We start from the raw sequence: 25,356 nt of genomic DNA on the forward strand, positions 1-25,356 counted from the left end.
ATGACTTCCATACTGTGTGCTACAAACGCTGTATATTCTGCTGCTCTTAAGATACACAGGGAGTCGCTCTTTCAAATGTGCGCTCTTGCTTGCGTCAATACTGAATTTGTTTGCCTTATGTTCGCACCACAGGTGATACATTTTGTTTTTTAATTTATTAAGTATAAATAATATTAATCAGTCGCCTTTGATTTTGGTTGTTTATGTTTCTCTGGTTAATCTTTTGTATAAGCAAATATGGCCAAGCCTATTGTACAATGATACTGACACATGTTTTGCGTAAAGTAAATTGAATAACGCAATGAAATGTTGTGCAACGTTGCCAATTTTCATAGCATCTGTATGCAATGGTGCCAGTTTTCATTTTAATTTGTTTATGTAAATTTTTTTATAAAAGTGTATGATAAATTGCAGATAAGATATTTCTTGCTATTGTCATATGCTCGATCTGTTTGCACTTTTTCGATTTTTCTTGATTTGTTTCTCACATTTTTGTACATTTTTTTTTTGCAAATATTTTGGCGACAAGCGAAAACTTTTGTATGTGTAGCGTCTCTAATCCCATTTGTCAATTCTAAAAAGTCTGTATGTATGTATATTAAAGTATATAAAAAAATAATTTTTTCAAGTAGTTGGAGACCAGATATGAATTTTTCTATCTGATAAAAAAAATTGAAGACCGTAACGAGAAGGACCTTCCCGCTACAACTAACAACTCATACTCTAAGAGATTTTCGTGGAGGTGTCTCTTTTTAAGAGTACCAGGCGAAAAAATTTAAAAGTCTTTTTGGACAAGATTTTCTCCTTCATGCAGTCTCAACTTTCGAGAAGATGTTATCATTGGCGCTCATAAACAAGGAATACGAGGCGAAAATAGTAATTAATTCATTGATGGAATATCTGTTAATAATACAGAAGCAGACGTTGAGCCAAAAGAAAGAGTTAGGAAAGTGTTCCATGAAGAATTTAGTAACAAGCCTCTTAAACCTCGAATCATCCACGATATTTACAGATGCGACTGTAACTATGGAGACTTCGTCTTGAATACTGAACAACTATGCCGAAAATTTTCAGGGACCATCTTGCTCATCGCATACCATGGCGACCACGTCCACATTGCACACGACTGTAGTTATTCCAACAACTCATGTAGATGTGTTTTCAAAACATCAAAACAATAGAAGATATGCTAGAAGAATCAAACGAACACTAGAACACATACATACGCTTCTATATATTTTACTCGGTTCTAAAATAAATATTTATTTATATTAGGTTTTGTACTGTTTTTTGGCGTCGCCTGTTTTTGCGCCGCTGACGTTTAAAATCTCGCTATGCTGCCTCGTTCCAATTATCTAAATTTAATTATGTTTATGCTACAGTAGAGCGCAAAGGATGAAGCTTTATTGATGAATTTCTTTGCTGAACTTCATATTGTGTCTAATTAATCTTGAATGGATTTCTATATTATTCTTTTTTATATCTAATTAACGGTAAATAGATAATTATAGATAATTCAGCCTCTGAGCGAAGTTTCACTCCTCTATGCAAGCGGTGTAGTATACACCTCTACCATGAACAAGAGAGGCGAGGGGCGCATCGTGGACTGTTGCTCTCGATCCCAGAGTTCTCAGAGCGGCTCGGTGCTCTACAACAGTTTATTCCAGATTTTTCCTCAACAATTCAATACAATTATGCACGAACTTTGATTTTCTCTCAACAGCTTTGTTCATCTACTTCAATCGCAAAGTTCTACACAAATTTATTTTACTCCCATTTTTTATTAACTTCCATAAAATTTCATTGCTAATACTCACAGCGCTTAAATGCAGCTTTAACGACTTCATGCAAACTCCGTACTTTATGCCACAACAATTTTTATTCGACCATTGTCTATTCGCACACAAATTACTTCGTGTCACGCAGGTTGCAAGAACAAGGCAAAACACAACAACCCTGCGACAACTCCACGGGCGGTGAGGCAACAGCTTTTGAGGTGAAGTTCAATGTAATTCGCCGCACTGTGGTGTGAGTGCGATCACGTGTGTATATACATATATATGTGCACGTGTGGGTGTGTGTATTTTTCGACTGCAAAACACATGACCGGCAATTTGGAAAATTGCTTGGCTGTCACATGAACTCGACACGAGAGTGTCAGGTGAAGTTCACTGCTGAGCGACTGCAAATCGCAACCATTTGTATAAGCGAGTGTGTGCGCAAAGCAACAAAAGCAACAAACAAAGGGCTGTTGCATATGTACACCTATTGCTATAACCATTTGTTTGGGTGCAACCGGCAATGAAGCGATTGAAGTAATAAACCACAAGCAGTTAGCACACCTGCAACACACCTATACAAGCAGACACATACATACATATACTTATATGGAGGTACAAAGAGTTTTCACATTTTTTAACGAGTCAATGAACCCTTTGCTTGCTGCCTTTTCCTTCCTTCCATCTATCAGGGGTGAGCTATGGCTTGCTAGCATGGTCGATAACTGCTGTTAACCATCATTCAACATTGTGGCGCCTCACGCTTGCAGCCAACCAATAAACCAACGATTCACACTGACCACAGACAAACACTACTAACGGACATACAAATAAATACAGCACATACCAATGCCTACATTCGGCGCCCACCCCTGTTGCACCAGGTAAATGGCGAGGCTAACGAAGTTGTCTGCCAAGCTGCTGCAAATGTTGCAACAAGGGTGGCAAATAGGCATGTTAGAAAATCACTCATGTGTGCATTTGTGGTGCAAAGAGGAATAAGTGAAAGAAATTGTCGAGTATAGAAAATAGAAAATACACCAGAGCAGAGCTTACTGGGAGCGTCTAAGTGACGGACAAGTGCTTTAAAGTATACTCAACTCTCTTTATTGGGTAGTCGAAAAAGTCTTTTCGTATTTCTAATCAAATTTTATTTTATTTTTTTTTTTTCAACATTTTAATAATAAATAAATAAATAATTGGTAGCACTGGAGATATACGACTGCAACGACATCTATTGACAAAATACGAAAATACTTTTTCGACTACCCAGACTATATTCTTTCCAGCCTTACTAAAGTGCAGATATTAGAGCAAAAATCGCACTCATTTAAAAAAAATGGTCGAAAACTGCTCTCTAATGCTTCAATTTGGCAAGAATTTCGCATGTCAGCTTCAAATATTCAATTATGCACAATTTCACACAAAAAGATTCAGTCAATTTGATTAAAAGCGACTGCTGACTTCCGGCTGCGTGTGGCACGTCATCTATGGTAAAACACGAAATTCTCACGCCAACATTCAACAAATGTTTTACCAAGTTATTTATGTACTCATTTCCGCTGATTTCGATCATATTTTGTTTTCGAAAAGTTTGTAATGAAATGCGTTGTTTTTAACCCCTAGAAATTCCAACTAACTGCTTTTTAATTTGGCGCTGTGGTTGACTGTGTGGCTCGTGCGTGAGTGCAACAGTGTTTGTTGACCACAAATTGCAACAATTTCGATGCGTAATTATGTGGTTTTATCCACTCAATCACAGTCATTGTTAGGTTTCATGACACTTCATTCTAATTTCGTCGCTTTTCCATTTTTGTTGACCTTCAATGTGGTAGCGTATATGTAAATGACTATTTTATATAAAAAAAAAAAATAAACACACGACGTTAAAGTCAACCGAAAATTATTTGAACAATAATAGATGATATGAGCCAGGCTTGGGCGTTATCTATTATACTCGTATACACATTATTTTATTATAAAATAAAGCTTGTTACCACCAGACTAGAAGGCAGTGCTGGAGAACTCCAGTCTTCTCTCGGCCTACATGTCGCATAACGACGAGGTACAGCCACCTCCGGATCTGCTGAGGCGAGACGGAGAAGAGCTGTCATTACAACCGGCTCGCATGCCAACTCTAGGCACACCGTTTGTGGAAGCTCGGATACAAATGCAAGAGGTGAGTCACTGTTTGATTTTATACCAGTGAAAGCCTTTAAGTTTGCAATGTGGAGAAAGGTGGGGACTCTCATTAAAGTTTTTCTTTTGTAATTCAGCCAATAATGTTATATGGTGTATTTCTTGCTCGAAAAGCCTACACTTGCTCAGAAGCTTGAACGCGTCCAAGGAGCGGCTCGCATTGGCCTATCCGCGGCACTGCGGACTACACAAACAATGGCATTTAATCACATGCTAAACATAGCATCCGCGAATAATGCCGACAAGTGCATTGCTGCGAACAACGGAGTCCAAATGGGGTGTCGCTGAAATTGTTTCCTACTTCAATTGATTCCTTGACAACTTGTACCACTGCTTTGTAGAGCCTGCTCTTGGCGGCTATTTCTCCACTCAAATAGTCACGAAGGATATGTCGAGCCTTCTATAAAGAGTTCTCTCTCAAGCTTTCTTTAGGCTACCGTACTATTGTAGTGTTTTTTAGTATATTTACTGCTTTGGAGTGCGGCTTCTTACAGGGAGATTAGCTTTTACTCACATAGCAGAGCGACATTTAGGCTGTAAGGCAAATTGTCAAAGTTTTATGGAAGAGAATGAGGTGGAAACATGAAGGCATTTTCTCCTCCATTGTCTAACCTTTGTAGGACTGCGGTTGAAACATCTCAACAGGCATAAAAAATCTGTGAACGGGTCAAAGCGCTTTGTGGATTTATGAGGATATTTACGAAAATTTTTGAGAAGAGTTCTAGGTAGTGATTATGTGGTGAAGACAGAAAATTAATGTCGTCTTGCTTGAAAGATGTATACATTTAGAAATCTGGGGGCAAGTAGTACATGCTGTTACATGCATTATTTGAATACGGAAGAAGATTGTAAAAATTTTGTTATGAAAATAAAACTAATAGAAGATGTTTTTGAAAGATGGTAGATAAAAATAGTTTGGAAGTAGTTTTTAACGGTAAAATGCCGAATGTATTACTATAAACAGCCGTGCTCCAGTTCTCACTAACTACATGTGTCTTTTGAAGATTTAATTATGCTTCCTCTCTGATTATCTCAACACACATTATGATTTCATTCTTTTATAAAGAGTTTACCGTTATCTAGCTTCTTTTAATTCATAATTTCTATTTAGTTTTCGTTGTTGTTCTACTAAGGCTTAGAAAATGAATATTAATTACATTTGTAATTACATTACCATCCGCTTGGCTAGTGCCAAGCTAGAGACACGCTTATTCGCTTGAGCGCGTATTAATTTGACCTGCTGAAAAGGGTCAACGACAAGTATATACTATATGTACATGGCAAAAGTAAGAAGGGAAAAAATAGTATTACAAAAACAATACTAAAAACATTACAGAAACGCTGGTAATGTCTGCTTGCAATGATCCAATAAACTATCCAGTAGGAATATTTCTTGAAAATTTAAAATAATAAAAAAATTGTGAAATGTTTTTACAAATAAATAAACTACGTAGGAGGTATAATTATTAAAAAATCGTAAGATAATTAAAAAAAACAAAAAATAATATTTTTTTGGAAAAAAATATGTATGTATATATTTTTCAAAAAAATAAGACATTTCAAAAAAAAAATATTTTTCTAATAAAAATTATTTTTAGAAAAAAAAAAATAATTAAAAAGAAACAACCCGGATTTTTTATTTTATTAATTTATTTTTGCTTTGACGCAACTTTCAAGACAGAGCTGAATGATTTTAAAAACTAAAAAGCTCATACTTTGTTCACATTTTCATAAAAATTTGTTTTGAGAAATTTCTTTTTATTTATGTGACAAAATTATCCACTTTAAACTCACGCTCAGTCATTACAACAGGTGCCTGCTGCTCACCTAACTGTACTGCAATTTGTATTTATCTTGCAATTAACTTTAAATAGAAAACTTTGTGAAATTGCTTGACCCGTTGTAAAAGTTCACAGAAACTTCTCTGAGCCAGCTGAGAAAAAGTTTGTCTTGTGCAACAGAAAGAAAGAAAGACCCTGCAAGTTCCGCTCAAGAGGCATAGGTGCGGAAAGTGGACGAAGAAAGCAATTACAAGATAATTAAAATACAATTAACGCACAATGCAGAATGCAAATGTTGAGAGGAAACTAAAAAAATAATAATAAAAGTATAAAAAGGTGGCAAAAAAAGTTGTGTGTGTAATTTAACGGAACCGACATTTGTAAGAGCAGCATACATTGCCATGTTTTCCTACATGTGTATATACATATATGTATATATATTAAATTCTACTTACTCATTATAAACTTAGCATAAAGGGTGCGCATTCAAGATACATACCTGTAAGAAAAGATAAGAAATTTATTAAAAATCAATGGAATCATGAAAATAATATATACAATATTGTACGTAAATGGGTTAAGCTTTCGACTTTTATTTAACATAAACATAAATTGTATACACTAAGAAGGATCTATTAAGTTTGCCATGGAGTTTATAACCATCAGAAGAAAGCTTCAGATACCCTATAAAATAAATAACTATTTGATCAGCATGACGAGCTGAGTCGATTTAGCCAAGTTCGTATGTCTGTATATACGCGTAGTCCCTCAGTTTTCGAGATATCGATTTGAAACTTAGCACACACGCTTTACTTCTCAAGAAGTTGCTACATTGTCAGAATTGCCGATATCGGACCACTATAGCATATAGCTGCTATACAAACTGATCGATCAAAATCAAATCCTTGTATGGAAAACTTTTGTAGTTGACGAGATATCTTCACGAAATTTGGCACAGATTATTGTCTTAGGTAATATTATAATATTCGAAGAACTTTATCAGATCGGACTTCTATAACATATAGCTATCATACAAACTGAACAATCAAAATCGAATCCTTGTATGAAAAACTATTTTATCAATGAAGATTTCTTCACGAAATTTCGTAGAGATTGTCCTAAGCAATAGTATAATTTCCGAAGAATTTTTTCAGATCGGACATCTATAATATATAGCTGCCATACAAACTGATCGCTCGAAATCAAGAAAAATATCCTTTTATACCTTGTTTACCCTTTTATGCTCTATGAAATGCACCTGTTAAGGTTATTATTGCTTCAATGCAGCCGAAGTTAACGTTTTACTTGTTTATTATTATTTAAAGGTGCATTTACTCGCTTTAACTTTTTCTTAAGCAAACAACTGCTTTAATATCGCGTGCATTTCATGTTGAATGAATGAAAGTAATCAGTTACCCAGACAGTATTAATACTCTAATACGATTCAGTTTGGTTGTTAGTTTTCTTTGTAAGTAACAATGGAATAAATATACAGGAATAAACCTGCAAGCGATATTAGTATTCGTCTGATGGCACTGAACACCATTTAGACTAAGGCTTAAAGGACAAAAATAACAAATATGTAACTCTTAAAGTTGAGGCCACTAACTTCGAATTTCAGTAGTAAATTGTAATAATTTCGACTCTTTGTTGGTTCGTATATCTTTCCATGATGAAATGACGAACCTTACCGAAAAAAATGTCAAAAGAGCGTGGAAAATATGACCTCGTTTGCTGTCACTATCAGTCTACTGTTGTAGAGTCCCTATTGAAAAACTCGTAATGTGTTTGTGTAAACTTCTTTAGTAAAAAAATGCTTAATTCAGTTAAAAAGGTAGATTGTAGATAATTGTATGTCAAAACGACGAAGTTAACTTTTATATGCACATGCATAGATAATTACGGATTTTCACCGCTTGCACATCACTACGTGCATATGTTTTCGTAATAAAAACGTGTGTTTGCCCACAATTTTGTTAGAAAGAAATGGGCGCGAGCCAATTATGGCAACATTGTGCCGTTACGCAAATTATAGTACAGCCTACCAGCAATCACACACACAACGAGCATAAAGTGGGGCTTTTCCAGCAAAAAGACATTTAACATGGCCAACACACCCAGCCCGAATGACAGTTGGCAGCGAAGCAAGAATTAAACACGAGCGACTATGCGACAAAGCGACAGCTCAAACGCTAATCAACACCGGTAAATACGGTACCGCTGTGTAGGGTGTGTTATTGTGCCTATTTCCAATGCGCCGACACAATGCTGCGCCATTTCTGCCGTTGCAACACCCACACAAACAAACATGCAACGCAGCGCAGAGGCCGCAAGAAGCTTTAGTAAGCACTTTAAAGGCCGTCAATGTCTTCTACACTGCATGCCTGCTAATTTGCCCACCACTTCTTCTTCTTCCTCTTTATTGGCGTAAACACCGATTTGCCCACCTCACTCTCGCTTTATTCATAGAAACCTTTGCGTTTTGCCCGCATTTTGTGCCTTGCTGATTGCATTCTAGCTTTGACAGCACTGCTGCTATTATTTACATACACACACACGCACACCGGCAGCTAGCGTCATTATTTCTTTGGTAATTGTCAAAGTGACAGCTCTTGCTAGCTGTCACAGCAAACATGCCCACTTTGTACTCCGTTGTCTGGCACACATACCTCTGTGCACGCCTGTTGATGTGCCGCTCCGGCTGGCAATCGCTTAGGATTATTTGATTGCGTTTATTTGTTGTCGCCGGAAGTGCGCAGGCGCTTTGCCTGTCTATTTTCACAATATGCTTATGTCTGTCTGTCTGTCTCCCGCTCACAAAAGTATGAATTTTGTTACGTTCAAGTTTCTTAGCGCGGAAATTTGCATAATTTTCAAATGAAGTCGTCCGAGTTGTTGTACAATAGTCGGCGATTTGTGTCATGTGAGCGATGCTAATGAGGAAGTTTTCAATTTGTTGCGAAAAAGACACAATCGGGCTACGTAAACGCATAGAAAAATACTTACTGGTGTGCGTAATAATTGACAAGCCTATTAAAGAAACAGATAGGTGGTTATAAACCCATTTTGCTTGCAAGAATTAGAAGTTTTGCGGAAATTATACTTTACTGTTAAGTGATAATATTTAAGACAATTCCCTGAGACATTACAACCGCTTTTAGCATTCGTGCAAAGTTCGGTGGTGATATGGTGGTTGAACTTCCCTAACTCGAATCATCATAATCCACAAGAAAACTTCGAGTTAGAGAGACATTCGAGTTAAAGGAAGGAAATTTTTTATTTTAGGGTTGGAGGTATGGAAAGTTCAACTCTATTTGAAGCTATTTATGGACATCTTTTAAAGGGTTCGCCTAGTTTCAAAATAATGCAATTGAAAATGGAGAGAACACCCTCCCGATGAAAGACGTTCCATTGCCAATCATGAAGAAGTCAATAGCAGATACTAACCTGAAGAGCAACAAAGGTGTGCGGGCTGTTGGATTGCCGGTCGATCTATTCAAACACGGCGACGAAGAACTGATAAAAAGCATGCATTAGCTGCTTTGTAGAATATGGTCGGACGAAAACATGCCCGATGATTAGAATTTAAGTGTGCTTGCCCAAAACTATAAAAAAAGAGCCCACAATACCCCATGCTCAACAAACTGATTGGCCTTGAAAATCAACAACTTGCCAAATATTGGAAAAGACCCGTGAAAAGTTCTACTCACACCTCTTCGTCGAGCCTTTGACAGCACGAAAAGGAGCTACCTTTATGTCTGCTACGATGTCTGAATTTGGTATCCCCGCAAAACTAATATGGCTGTGTAAACTGACGTTGAGCAACACCAAGAGCTCGGTCAGGATCGGGAAGGACGAGGTTTCAAACAAGGCGACTCCCTATCATGCTAGCTCCTCTACCTACTGCTGGAAAAATAATTCGATCTGCAGAGCTTAATCGAGAAGGTACCATCTTCTATAAGAGTGTACAGCTGCTGGCGTACGTACGTCACTGTTGACAGTCAGAACTACGAAGTGCTAGATAATTTCGTCTACCTTTGAACCAGCATTAACACCAACAACAACGTCGACAATTGAGAAGTAAAATCTTATCTCCACGAACGAAGACCAAATTCTACAAATCACTCATCATTCTCGTCCTGCTATATGGACGATGACAGCATCCGATGAGTTGACGTTACGAGTTTTCGAGAGAAAGGTTCTGCGAAAGATTTGTGGTCCTTTGCGCGTTGGCCCTTGCGAATATGTATGAGATATACGACGAGATTGATATATAATATTTCAGCGAATTAAGGACATTGGTCATGTCGTTCGAATGAATGAAAATATTTTGTCTCCATCCATTCCATCCAAAAAAATCACTACAAAAACTAAAATCGTCTACGGCCAATAAAAAGCTTGTGAACAATTCGATTTTTTTTCATAATGCCTAACATTCATTGACTCAAAAGGCGAGAATTTTGAGGGCTATAACAAGCGGAGTACATGTTTGTTTATGGATAATGGTTGAATGCGGGAAAAATGGTTTTTGAATGGTGAATAGTATTTTTTAAGTATAAAAAAATATCGAGATGTATTTTCATACAGCACAAAAATCGTCTCTACATACAAAATATCGCTTTTATACACATGCAGGATGGGACAGAAACATAAAATTGAAGGACCAAAGGCCAACTACAGGCAATTTCTTACCAAAAATATTCATAATTCTTGTAGATTTGAAAAGAAAATGCTAATATTTTAGACCTATATGACCTCTTCATACATATATGAAGTAGATATACCCATATTTATTTATATGCACGTTTTTGGTATGTATGTATGTATGTAAGAATGAGTGATATGTGTTTAGATGAAACATAAGCCAAGAGCATCGACGTGAGCGGTCAAAACACGCAAAGCGGCTGCAAACATGCGTAAAATATGAGCACACATGTGTTGTACATACATATGCATATAATTATATACATAAGCATATTACATACAGACAAGCATATAAGGCCAAACCCCGAGTTTCAAAACACTACACCCTCCAAACACACCTACAACAAGTCATATTTCATTTATATCACTTTTCACAGCTCCACATAGGCCACATACCGGCGTTGCATACTCAAATGTTTCGCTGCTTATATGCATATGTGTATAAGTGTGTGTGTGTGCGTGAGTTTCATGTTGCCTGGCAGCAAATCAGCATATTTTGATGAGTAGCAGCTGGGTGCGCTTCTGCTTCATCCGCTTATACCAAATTGGGTACTGCCGACAAGCGGAAATTCGGCGAAAGCAAAGCCAAAAGCGAACAGCAACAAAGTAAATTGCTGCGTAGCCGAAAAACAAGAAAAATATTGTGATAAACTGCAGGAAATTCGGTGGCGTGTGAATTATGTGAAAATACATACATACATATGTATGTACATGCGAATCTTTCGAAATACTCACATTTTCGGATTTTCGAGTTTTTGGTGATGGGTACAGATTTTTAAAGTGATTTTATTTCTTTTTCTTTAAAGTATATATATGTACATATGATCAAAGTGAAGAACTGAGTCGATTTATAAATATCCAAACGTCTATATATACGTGGAATACAGGCGACTTGGTTCCTCAGTTTTTGAGAAATCAGTCTGAAATTTTGCACACGTTCTTTTGTACGTAAGAAGCTTATCATTTGTCGGAACCGTCGATATCGGCGCACAATAGAATATAGCTGTAATACAAACTGAATAATCAAAAACAAGTCGTTGTATAGAAAACTTTTTTATTTCATAAGATATCAACATGAAATTTGGCATGGATTAATGTTTAATGCTCTACAATCTCTGAAGGAATAGTTCAGATTGGACCACTATAGCTTATAGCTGTCATACAAACTGACCGCTTGACTTGGGTTTGTCTTTGTAAGGATTTTTTTTTATTTGACAAGTTATCTTTACGAAATTTGGCACAGATTATCGTTTAAAGTAACAGTACAATCTCCGTAGAAATTGTTCAGATCCGACCACTATAGCTTATAGCTGTCATACAAACTGAGCGCTGAAAATCAAGATACAAATATTTTTATACGCTTTTATGCTATAAGAAGTGCTACTGAATGCAACAAAGTGTATTACATATAGGTTTGGTGCTGTGTTTATTATATTTCTACATGCACCATTATTAACTATAAAATATGTATTATACTTATACATTTTCTTTAAAACCATAAGCATTTCATTGACTCAACTTCATTCTTCGAGCAGTAGACACTCTCTCATATATGTACGTACATATATATGTATGTATGTATATCCAAGTATATTATTCCCTCGTTACAGCCTAAACTATCGCCTAAATGACTTGTTTGTCCGCCAGCAGCTGTGACACAAAGCAATCCAACCTGCCAGGCAACCAAGCGAAGACTCTGTGGCAGCAATCAACAGAGCAAGCGCACTCGCCAAACCAACTGCAAAGCGTACTCTACTTAGTAGTGTAGATAAAAGGATATATTCATTTGTGCAATGTGCAATATGTGCAACGCTTTGTTACACCTAAATGTTCACCGCCACCAGCAACACCAGCACAGTGCCGCCGGAAAACGGAAGTATGCCTTTCGTATGCGAACGCTGATTGACTGCGGCTCACGTGACTCATGCACTTGAGAGACAAATTTCGATTTGTTTTCGATATTTCATTGCATATTTTGTTTTTCATCCTCCCCACCACTGTGTGTTTTTGCTAGTGTATAGGCAGCAGGTGTTCACTTATTTCGATATTACTCAATTTTTTGTCCTCTTTGGCGTGTATAAAGTAGTTTTCAATACCCTACTCTGTATCTAAAAATGTAAGTATGTAGGTGTTGCACGACATCCGTTGCATTTTTTCCCTGTTTTTGGATTCCCTCCTGTTTTGTTTGGTGCTTTATTGAAGCGCTTAGGGCGCTGTTGCTCATTGCAGCTGATTTGTAGAGCGAGCGGCAATCAAGACAACCTGTCAGGTGCATGTGTACTATACATACATATATGCGTCTGTATGAATGTATTTAAATGCGCAATTTATTTATGATTGACGCTTTATGCTTATAATCATATTTTATCATCGCTTTCGTGTCAAGCGTCACGCGGTCTTGCACGTGAAGCCTCTTTTTGAGCTTGTGCCTGAGTGCTTGTGCTATAATTTATGTAAGTGATGTTATATAAAACTAATTAGCTATGATACTACTTTAGTTGGGACACTGCCGTTCGCGACAATCAAAGGGGGAAAATAAAGATTGCTGCGGAAAATCTTAAAATTCAAGAAAAAAGGAAAAATATCAGCGAGAAAGAGGAAGGATTTTTCTATTTATTATTTTCAATAACGTTAATATTAATAATTTTTTTTATGGCGTTGCCAACATAACCTCTATTACCAACATTGAAACAAGGAAACTCAAAATTTGGAATCGAAAACCGCTTTTGACACTTTCATACCCGAAACATTAACCAAAATGACTCTCTTCCTACCCGAAACATTAACAAAAATGTGTTGATTTGATCCACATGAAGGATGTTGAGATCCTTTGCTCCCTCCCTGAAGACAATACCACGATTTTCAAGTACAGTATGACTGACTGACTGACTTTTTCGATGTTATCGTTACAAAGGTAGATAAACGATTCACATGACGCAAGTTTTCATTGATCTCAAGGCCTTCCTTGAATGATTTGTGATAAAGTAGACGCCCCAAAACACTTCTGCAGCATTTTCATCGATTCCATTTGAAGCAAAAAATGTCAAGGAAACTCGTTGTTAATTCAAACTTTTCGCGTCGTAAACAAACAGTTACACCTCAATTCACAAAAGGGGATCAAACTTGAACCGAATATAAAAAAGGGTTTATGTTGCTTGCTAAAATGGTCTAGATCGGATCAATTTGATCAGGTGATATAAAGTTTCAGTTTTTCAGAAAAGTTCGGTTTTTTATTTGCGAAAATAAGTAAAATTCTTAAAAAAAATCAACTTGTTTTCAAATAAAATGCTTACCTCAAAATCCAGCAAACGTGTATAGAGAATCTCTGTCATTTCCAATTACCGTTATATGTATGTAAAGTGTAAGAAGTATGTAAAGTGCCTCAATGCATACAATAAAACACAACTGACATTTTATTGCACAAACTTCCAAAGGATAACTCAATTTATTCCGCAAGCAAAGTTAAACGGATTTTCACTTTCCAACCGAATCGATTAGACAGCGAATACACCGCGAAATTAAATTCCCACACAACAACAATTTCGATTGCTCGTACATCACCCGCTGGCGGCAAATTAACTACTAGACACCAACTCGCGGCGACTTGGATTGATTTAACGCGACTTCATGCCGCTTAATTGAACTCTATGCGCGTATTTAAGTTCAAATAAGTTCAGATTTCCAATTAAAACGGCAAGTAAAACCGAAATGTGGCGCACTTTAAACCGAAAATACCGAGAATCGAACGACTTGGCTTTGTAATTGGCGCAATTTGCAACAAAAAGTAGCGGAACAAATGCGATAAATTGTGGGTGAGAGTGCGTAGGGCTGCCGGTCTGGCGCTAAGTTGCACGGGTTAATAGTAGTAGATTGAGGCAAAACCACTGGCGCCACAAAATAACAATAGCAGAGGGCGTAAAAAACGGTGCTGAATTGTGCGTTCGCTTTGAAATGAGCTTGGCTTTGCGGCGTTTGATGAATGATGATGAGGTTTCTGGGTAATTGGTGATGGGAGCGGCCTGTGATCGAAAAACAAAAGCCTTTCATGAGAATTAGTTAAATCTATGAAATCATTTCCCAAATTCAGACTTTATATGCAAAAGCTTTTAAAATTTTTATAAGACAAAAACAACAAAAATAAATATGTATACAAATTTTCGAAAAAAAAATTCTTAAAAATATATCGCAATTTTCGAAATAAATATCTTCAAAAAAATAAAAAAAAATTAAAATAAACTTCTTGAAAAAACATAAAGATTGAAGCAATTTCTTAAAAAAAAAATGAAAATTTTCGAAACAAATTTCTTGAAAAATATTAAAAATTTTCGAAATAATTTTCTTGGAAAAAAATATAAGAACTTTCGAAATTAATTTCTTAAAAAAAACAAAATAATTAATTTCGAAATAAAGTTCTTAAAAAAATATATAAAAATTTTCGAAATAAATTTCTTAAAAAAGAATATAAAAATGTTCTAAATAAATTTCTTGAAAAAAAAATTAACTTCGAAATAAATTTCTTAAAAAAAATATTTATAAAAATTTTCGAAATGAATTCCTTGAAAAAATATATTTATTGAAAAAAATAATATTTATGAAACAAAATATAAAAATTTCGAAGGAAATTTGTTTGAAAAATTAGAAAAATTTTCGAAATAAATTTTTAAAAAAGAAATAAAAATTTTCTAAATAAATTTATTGAAAAAAATATAAACATTTTCTATATAAATTGAAAAAAATAAAAATGTTCGAAATAATTTTGTTGAAAAAATATAAAAATTTTCAAATAAATTTCTTGAATAAAAATTTGTTGAAAAAACTGTAAAAATTTTCGAAATAAATTTCTTGACAAAAAAATAAATAAATTTCTAAAAAAATGTATATAAAAATTTTCGATATAAATTTCTTGAAAAAAAAAATAAAAAATATCAGAACTAAATTTCTTGAAAAGAAAATATAAAAATTTTCAAAATAAATTTCTTGAAAAGGAAATAAAAGTTTTTGAAAAAAATTTCTTGAAAAAAATAAAAATTTTCGAAATAAATTCCTTAAAAAAAAAACATAAAAAATTTTCGAAACAATTTTCGTGATTTTTTAAATTTTCAAATAATTTTCTTATTTATTTTTTCCAAAATCATTAAATTTTCTTTAATTTTATTTACACTCTTTCTATGCTTTATTTATTTTTACTTTTTTCGTCCATTACATTAAATAAATTAAATTTTTGTTCTAAAACTGCGCAACGCCACACTATTTTCCTTCATTACTGTTGTATTTATTTTTGTTGTATTTGCACTTTCCAGTCACCTTTTTGTCGATTGCTTTCAAGTGCACTTTTTAATTGTCATTAGTCGGTACATTTGCACTTGAGAATGTGTGGCAATGCTCGCTTTAGTGCTCTTCTTCTTTCTTTTCTCTTTTTTGATGTTGTTTTCCCGCGAACGCCTTCGGTTTTTCGCTAAAGTGTGTCAGACATTGACACAAAAAGATTAGGAAAAAAAGTGTTAATTTGTTAGCAGCGCCCTCATGTGGTTTTCTACTGCCTGTAAGTCTGTGTGTGTATTTGGACTTTAACAAATTATCAGCTGTTTTCTGTTAAATTTTGCATAATAAGCATTTTAGTGCAAATTGCAGCCTTGAAATGTAACAAATTAGAGGAAGAGTGTTGCCGTTTCGTGTAAAACATTTTTTTTGTCGTATTTTACTGATTTTACTTGTTATGTAGTGGAATGTTTGAGTTGCTCTCTTTATGATTTCCTACAATATTACAAAGTTTCCTTTTGTCCAGCAGTAGAAGCGTTTTCGTCCCAAAGTAACTTTCTTACTTTGTGTTCTACGATCTGAGTTGTTTCTTTAGGGTCCATTGATTCCAACAACCCTTGAAGGAGTTGTATGTTCGCAGCTGACCTCGAGCCAACGCGTCTGTCTTTTCGCTCCCTTCTAACCCTATCCGACTAAGAATTCAGATGATTTTAACCGGGTTGCTTGCTGAGAGTCCACTTATTGCCTGCTTGCATAACCTAACGCAGTGAGACTTAGTATTGGGGCCAAGAAGAACCTTAATTGCCGCTTGGCCGTCAAGAGACATTTATGGACTAAGGTAGAGGGCACAATTGAAACTAATTAGCGGTGCAGTCCTCATTCACTTATCTGGAGCAGATGTCCACTTGATGTCTTCTGTTATGCCAACAATTTCGAACTGAAAGACCGAATGTTAGTCTTTTAGATTAAAGCTAACTTCTATCTGCTTTATATAATTCAAAAAATATGTTGCAATTCTTTATAAAATCATTTCTTTATCCACTTGTTATGCATCATGGATTTTCATGTACCTCTTTAAAAGCAATAATTTCTACACATGAAATTGTGCTGTTTTCCTTACGACATTTATGTCATCAACGTGCAAACCAGCAACTTCACCTACAACCTCAGCTGCTGTCATGATGTATATACAGTCAAATGCTATAATGTACTTATGTATATGCAAGTGGTACAAGAGCTTTAGCAGCATCCTTTGCGGCGTTTAACTGTAGACGCAATTTCCGTCACCGCAACAACAAAGTGATACGCTTCATTAGAGCAAAACTAAGTCAGGATACGCCATGACAGGTACAAATAAGTAGGGAAGTTAGATTGCGAAGCAAAATTGAGCCCACAGAACTCATTACATGTATTAGATTTTTATTGATACCAATACACTCATACTTAGTTACGACTGAAAATAAGTTGATACATGAAGGATACATGAAGCATTCAATGTTGTAGACTCCTTTTTGATTGACTTTTTAACAAATAGCCGTGACAAGATAGTGATAATTTCGGCACTAGCCTTTGTTGAGCACATTAATAATAAGAATGTGCATCAAAAGCCTCTGGAGACATAAATTGAAGAATGAAAATAAAATTTGTATTTTTCGAGTTACAAGCGATCTCCGAGAACGCTGAAAAATGGTCTCTATTGCTGCAGTTATTTCGGTCAATTTGTGAATACAACATGCTTTCAGAGATCAGTAGTACAGATAACTATATTTCGGGACCCGGCGAAGTCAATCAGCCTCAACCTATTTGGAGATGTTTCATCGTGGAGGCTGAATTTACCGACCGCTGTGCCAAAGATATGTACCTTCTTTGCCCACCTCGGTTGTAAAGTCGCCAAGCACGATTTTGACATCATGGCGTAGGGCAGCTCTCATAGGTGCGTTCCAAGCGCTCATAGAAAACCCTGGGAAGGGAGTTCGCCTTCTCACTTTATCTCGCTATCAAACGGATCGTCTTTGGCTACACAGAGGATACTTCGTCTAAGACCGGAAGTCGTGAGCTGCTTGAGCCATATGTAAAATATACGTTTCTGGGCGCTCCCAAGTGAATGGCACTCAGAGAACTTTCCTCGCATGCATCCATCCTCTACATTCGGACTTCTCTTAGCCTACAGTATAAAAAAGTCTAGACTATAAATCTTGAAGTTCTTCAAAATAAAAAGAAAGCAAAGCGACTATCCCTACTTTTTTGTAATACCCCAACCGCATAACATTTCAGAAATAACTCAGTTTTTGTGCTCTCCACTCAACAACCCATTTTTAGGGAGCTTCCAAGCGCCACTTTTGTTCGCTTTGTTTTTAGTTTCAACCAATTAAGCAGCGAGTCAAAGTCCTTTCTTCCAACCAAACAGACAGCAGCCAGTGCTTTGCTGCTCCTTTTTCGCATTCTGCGACTATAAATAGGCTTTGGCCTCACGCAGACGCCACACATACACATGCATACATACCAACACAAGCAGACAACCACAACGCGTGTTTACAGTTGGCAAAATGAACGGAAAAAGAAAGGAAAACGGCAAAAAATAAAAATAAAACAAAGAAAGGCATGACGGAAGACAGGAAAATAGGGCAACGCACCGACTCAATGTAAACAGGCGAAATTCATAGAAGGAATAAAGAACGAGTAAGCGTGTGCAGCGGGCCGAAAGGCAGCCGAGTCAACGGTTGGCAGCGATGCGCACATAAATGATGAGCGGCGCATAAAGAACTTTAACCCTTGGCCAACACATACACATACACACACAGAGATGCATTTCTGACTGACTGACTGACTGACTTTGTGTAGCGAATTCGACTTCCGCATTTGCTTTTACGCCAGCGGGAATAGGCAGCAAGCGGTTGGGGGGGTAGTGGGAGCGATAAAAACAAACACAAAACACATGGCAAATGACAGCGCAGAAAATGAAATAAAACAGAATACAACAAAGTGCAGCGTAAAGTCATGTGCTGCTGACGCTTAAAGCGCATATTTGTACAAAAGCGTGAATGCTGTCCAAAGTGTAACCGTTATGCACGTTAATAGGCAGACACGTGGGTGCACACATACACACACACACCTGCGCTATTCACCGCAGTGTGTCAGTGTGGCAGCAGCGCCGCATTCAGAAATAATTTATAACGCACCCACCTGCCATTAAACATTCTAACGGTCGCAGCGCAGCCTAAGCAGTCCTCAATCATCCTTGGCACACACACACACACACACACACACATGCAAAGTCATATAATGCACACGCCCTTCTTCATGCATTTGCAAGGTACTCTGATGAGAATCGCAGCACGCTGCCAAGCAGAGAGTGTTGTATACGATTCACGCAAATTAATTATTGATAATGGCTTTGCTGATTTTATAACCATGTATGTATGTATAAGTGTGTGTGCATGAATGAGAATGTGGTTTGTTAGATTTGCCAAGAGAATGTAGTGTATGATGCGGTGATGATTTACAAGGATAATGGAAAAGTGGCATGTAAGTGCATATGTATGTATAAGTCTATGTATAGTATATGTATGTATGGTTTAGGCGTAACCAGTTGACCATAAATACTTAATGTGGGAGCTTAGAATTTAAAATGGAAAATTAAATAAATAACAGCAATTATGGATAATTTTTTTTTTAATTTTTATAGAAAACAAGAAAACACGACACCTTAGGCTGCACTGAGACTACAATACCCTTCACTAGTGCATTTTTTGTAGAGTTAAAGGGCATAAAAAGCTCTTTATCTTGATTTTTATCTTTCAATTTGCATGACGATATGCTATAGTGGTCCGATCTGCAAAATTTAAATGGATATTCTGGCATTATCTTAGACAAAAATCCATGGCAAATTTCATGCAGATATCTTGATAAATAAGAAAGTTTTCCATACAAGAACTTCATTTTTAACGGTCAGTTGGTACGGCAGCCATATGCTATAGTGGACTGATCCGAACAATACATTAGGAGATTGCAGCAATGTCTTCGCAAACAATCCACACCAAATTTCGTGAAGATATCTTCCCAAATGCAAGAGTGGTCCATACATGTACTTGTTTTTGAGCGATCCAATTGTATGGCACCTATATATTATAATGATCCGATCTGAACAGTTTCTACTTTGTATTGGAGCAATGTATTAGATAATAGTCCACCTTAAATTTCGTGAAGATATCTTCTAAAACAAAAAAGTTGTGCTTACAAGAACTTGATTTTGACTGTTCAGTTTGTATGACAGCTATGTAAAATAATGGTCCGATCCGAACCATATATTCGGACAATGCAGCCATATCTTACAAAATAATCGACACCAAATTTCGTGAAGATATCTCGTCAAATAAAATAGTTTTCCATACAAGAACTTGATTTCCATCGTTCAGTTTATATGGTAGCTATATTCTATAGTGGTCCGATATTGGCGATTCCGACACATTAGAGGCTTCTTGCAGAGAAAAAGACGTGAGCAAAATTTCAGATCGATATTTCCAAAAAAGACAGGCGGATGGTCATGACTAAATCGACTCTTCGCGTTGATAATTTTAGTCTTCCACGTTTCTTTCTGACTGTTACAAACTTCGTGGTAAACTCTTAAAGTACTTTTAAATGTCCAACTGGCGTTCCTGGAAAAAAATTTGTATATAATACATCATCACTAAGTAGCAAAACTCATCTGGCATAAATCAAACTGTGAATTTAACAAAAATTTATGCAAAATTCTTCCTCAGCTTAAATTATTTGAAGCTTCCGTGGTCGCACCACATTTCCTCTGCATTGGTTTCTCCATTTTTCATTTTATATTCCCACTGGTTTTCCGCTTTGAAATAGTTCCATTTTTAGCATTATCGCCACAAGCAATTTTTTGTTGCGCCAATCTACCCTCTGTGGTCTTATTTCCTGTGGGTGCAGTGCTCCTACGAAGCAGCAAGGCTTTTGCTGGGCTTTAAGTTTGAAGCAGTGGCAGTGTGTGTGCTTTTTGCACTGAAGTACACATATGTATGTATGCATATAAGTAAATATGTATAGATACTTTTGTATATAAAAATGTAAATTTCGGCCTGTCTGCTCTATTTCGCAACTATGATATTAAATCATTTCTCTTTGTAAAATATATAGCGGCTTAAAAATTTGTTTTAAATTAAAAATTAAAAATACCCTTCCACATCCTTTCAGCACTTTATCTTTATTTTAAATTAGTGCTTTTCATTTTCTCACATATCCGATATTTAAATTCATGAAGAATTATAATAGCAATTTTTAAGTCCTGTTTATTTGCCATTCATGTCATTTACGCAAAGCTTTTTTCAATCTTCACTCAAGAGTTACATCCCCTGGACTGCTGCCTTGCCTATTGTGGTTGTAACTCATGCTGGCAGCCGCTGGAATGCTGAGCAGTATCATTTTTACTTCTACATGCTCTACATAAGCTTGGCTGCCGGCCTTTGTGCCCATTTCCCATGGCAATTTTTGCCCGGTGGCAGCATGACAAAGCATTATGAACATAATAGTTGTAAAATAATATTTAAATTCTCATGTACTCACAAGGAGTAGTGTTCTCAAAATGTAATCCCAGAGCAACGAAGCGAAAGCAGAAATGTGAGGAATTTAAATGGCGGTGGGATATAATAGAAATTTAGTGTTGTGGAAGCAAAAGTATTCAGCATTTAAATGCTTTAATTTTGATATAAATTATATAAATTTCATGCCTAACGAATGGAAAACCTATTTATTTATTTTTGTTTATATTCTCACACGAAAAAAGTCGTTCACAATTCATCTGATTTTTTAAATGGAAATATGTGGATTATAAATTCATATTTTTACTTTCAATAGTTAGTTTATTTACCCCTAAAAGTAGACTGCATTAATATTATGCTTGGACATTAAAAGATAGTTAGCAACTGTGAGAAATATTCAGTTACCTAAAGGTTATATTATCAATTACCTATGGGTTATATTATCAGTTACTTAGGGGTTATATTATCAATTAGTTAAGGGTCATATTATCAGTTACTTAAGTGTTACATTATCAAACTACAAATATTAGTTTTCAATTATTATTTAAAACGAGTGGCGTGGCGAATCCAACACGCAACTGGCATAATCAAGGACGACAGTTGTTTGATTAATGGGGCTCTCATATAGTCAATTTAAGAGACTAGCGAACTTATTAAAAGTGACGGGTCCTTGTATTTATATGTTTTAATTTTTGAAAATATCTGCTAATAACTGCTGACGTCAGATTAGAAACAGCTTTTGTAATTTCAGAATTTATTTTAAATTTATATCGATAATATGTAGCTTGTGGTTTTCATATGTTGACAAGAAGAAAATATCTACAGAGTAATCCATTTTGAGTTTCCCAACTTTTTTAAAGAAAAAAACAGAAACTTCAAATTTATTGTGAAATATTTATTATCATTAGCAACATGTTGCCGGTGTCATAAATAATATTGATTAGGCTTATCACCAATACTGGCAACATTTTCATCTTAGCAACATGTTGCCGGTATTAAATTACCGGCTGTGCGAGCGTGGGTAATATTTTTTCTGCGTGCAGTTTTTTTAATGCAGTGATAGCTCTATAAAACGGACGCTCTGTTAAGAGGCCATCTTCATGAACCGTATTAATTATTCGGTCCCAAGAATTTTTGATGTTTATTAAGAAAAATTGTCAGAAAGACTGGTCCTGCCAGTGTCGGTTTATGGAAGATTTCACTGTATTTATGTTCGACGCATCGCAGGTCGCTTGAATCTACCAGGAATATATGGACCAAGCGCACATGTAACATAAAGCAAAGCTTTATTCTAATTTCCAAATTCTTCCTATTCTTCTTCTTAATTGGCGTAGACACCGCTTACGCGATTATAGCCGAGTTAACAACAGCGCGCCAGTCGTTTCTCCTTTTCGCTACGTGGCGCCAATCGGATATTCCAAGCGAAGCCAGGTCCTTCTCCACTTGGTCCTTCCAACGGAGTGGAGGTCTTCCTCTTCCTCTGCTTCCCCCGGCGGGTACTGCGTCGAATATTCTTCATATTTCTTAATATTTTTTTTTCATTATTAGCTATGGAATATTATATTAAATTTTTTATATATTTTTGTTAATTTCAACCTCAGATCGTTCGAAAATCATTCTTCCTTCCATTTTTGTCATTTCCTCATTCATTTTCATTTACAATGGATTTCAACCTTTAATGAATTTCATTAATTTTTGATCATTTTCAAAGGCATTCTACGGTCAAAAAGGTTTGTTGATTCATTCGTTTAATTTTCTTAAATTTTTTTTGTCAATTGTATACATATGCAATACACATATGTATTGTGAATATGTATTACCGTATTGTACAAGCTTTGATTTATGTTTTTCGCGGCTTTTAAACGAACATTTGCAAGTGTAAATTCCTCGGAGTGCGTTGCACTGCTTTTTATTGCACATTCCATGCAAATGCGTCTGTATTGCGGCGCTATGATTTTCGCACACACACGCACATATACGCAAATGCAATGTATATAACTGCAAAATAGACGCGCAAAAAAATATATGTATGCGCATGGATATGTATGTGCAAGTGCAAAGATTTTTTACTGTTTTACTATCGTTGCAACTGTTTCATTGTGGCGCCACACTCGCCACATGTATAATGCAGCAGATAAGGCTGTAAAATGCCAGGCATTATTATACGGCAGAATTAATTTCAATTGGAATATTCTTGATCTACATGCAAATTAAAAGTGACGAAGGACCGAAAAGTAATTGTAAAATAAATATCACCCGGCAAGACATTGGGGTTTATACTATAAGGTCTATTTAACGGGAAGTGGCGCGCCTTTTGTATAGAATTACGTATATTGTTACAATTATAACAACAATAACATCGTCTTCGCAATTTAGCACAAGTAATGTTAGATCTGATATTTTTAGGTTATGTATGTGCTAGTAGGTCGACTTTTTTACGAAGTTATAGTCCAACGTGTCGTCCGGTTTTTTGACAGCTTTTGCAAGAACTGAAGCCGCCCGACTTTACAAAGCGACATCTTGAAAAGCTCCAGGAAGTTCCAACGTTTTCGGGCCAATTTTTGTTCAGCGATGGGCCCATTTCTGGCTCAGTGGGTATATAAACAAGCAAAATTGCCGCATTTGGGACGAACAGCAACCTGAAGAGGGAGCCATTTCATCTTCACAACAGAACGATTTGGTGTGGTTTGTGGGCCGGTGGAATGATTGGTCCGTATTTGGATGAAGGGAGGAGGGGGGATGATAATATCGTCTCAACAAATGATGGCCCTAGGGAAAAACACACCACAAAAAGGATTAACTTTACAAAGTTTTAGAGTTAATTTCGGCAGAAAGCCATCGCTCGATCTATTGCTGAGAGATAGTACTATCCAGTGGTAGAATGACGGCTCGAAAACACCTGAGGACATTGAAGCAGGCATTGCGGGACTGCATACCAAACTAACCATACCAACGGAATATTTTCCGAGCATTTTTTAAGCAGAAGTCTTTGCTATAAGTCAGTGCGTAGAACTCAACCTCCACCGCAAGTATCGCAACCAACGTATCGCCATACTTAGCGACAGCCAAGTGGCACTAAAAACGATTTCAGCATATGAGTATAATCGATTTCAGTAGAGAAGTGTATAGGAAGGCTAAGGAAGGCTGTCTATGAGTGCACAATCGAGTACATCTAATCTGGGTGGGTGCCAGGGCATAAAGTAGTAGCCGGCAAAAAGCTAGCCGACGAACTACCATGCATCGCGGTGGAGTCCCACTCTCTTAAGAAGCTGCTCCGCAGGGGGGAAAGAGTGGGAAGAGAACAGCACTGACAGCATGCAGCAGGAATGCGCAATGCCAAGCTGCTTCAAGGTTTGAGGAAATAATCAACCTCCCTGGAGACAAATTCCGCCTTCTTGTCGCGCTCTACACATGGTACTGCAGGCTCAGGAAGCACTTGTCCAACATGAGCATAGTCTTTTGCACAAACTGCTGCTTTTGTGACATGGAACAGAAACCCCAGAACACCTAATTTGCAAAAGCAGGTTAAAAGGGGTTCCATCTACGTGGACAGGGATCACATCATCTCGGTAGCGCCCAGCAGGCTCCTGGAATTGTTCAGGATGCTGGATCTTGGTGACCATATGTTATATAGGAGAAGGCACAGCAGACCGTAGGTCGCAATGCAATACTTCAATATTAACTATCTAAGGGAGAAGGGCGGAATGACTACAACCTACAAAAAAATATTTTTTTTTGTTAAAAAATTTTACTCTGTATTCTTAAACTACGACTAAAAAGAGCTACATTTTTCTCTATCTTCTTATCGTTAGGTCATCTAAGTATTTCACTTAAAGTTGCGCTGCAAAATCGACCCACTCAACTCCACCTACTCATACCATACACATTTCTCATGATATATCATAAGAGCTACACTATACACACCTACTACACATATACTACATTTACATACATACTAAAAATTTACGATTTCAGTGCTCTAATATAACTGTGTGACAAGCCAAAATTGGTCCATAGATTAACTCTGCGATCTACATTTGGATGCCACAATTCACATATTACCATATATGTACATATGTATTGTAA

General features: G+C 36.3%; 1 protein-coding gene across 10 annotated transcripts in view; it reads right to left on the minus strand.

Moving 5' to 3' along the window:
• LOC126752139 (serine-rich adhesin for platelets) overlaps window positions 1–25,356 on the minus strand; it is a 226,881-nt gene that overhangs the window by 85,576 nt on the left and 115,949 nt on the right. Inside the window, exon 1 of one of the 10 annotated variants that reach the window (XM_050462728.1) lies at window positions 13,756–14,027. The exons of the other annotated variants lie outside the window; for them this stretch is intronic. Within the exon in view, the coding sequence (XP_050318685.1) occupies window positions 13,756–13,794 (39 nt within the window). The 5' untranslated portion in view covers window positions 13,795–14,027. Of the gene's footprint in view, window positions 1–13,755; window positions 14,028–25,356 lie in introns of those variants that run through there. 10 annotated transcript variants of the gene reach the window in all.

The sequence above is a fragment of the Bactrocera neohumeralis genome, chromosome 3, assembly GCF_024586455.1.
Source record: "Bactrocera neohumeralis isolate Rockhampton chromosome 3, APGP_CSIRO_Bneo_wtdbg2-racon-allhic-juicebox.fasta_v2, whole genome shotgun sequence".
Taxonomy (NCBI): domain Eukaryota; kingdom Metazoa; phylum Arthropoda; class Insecta; order Diptera; family Tephritidae; genus Bactrocera; species Bactrocera neohumeralis.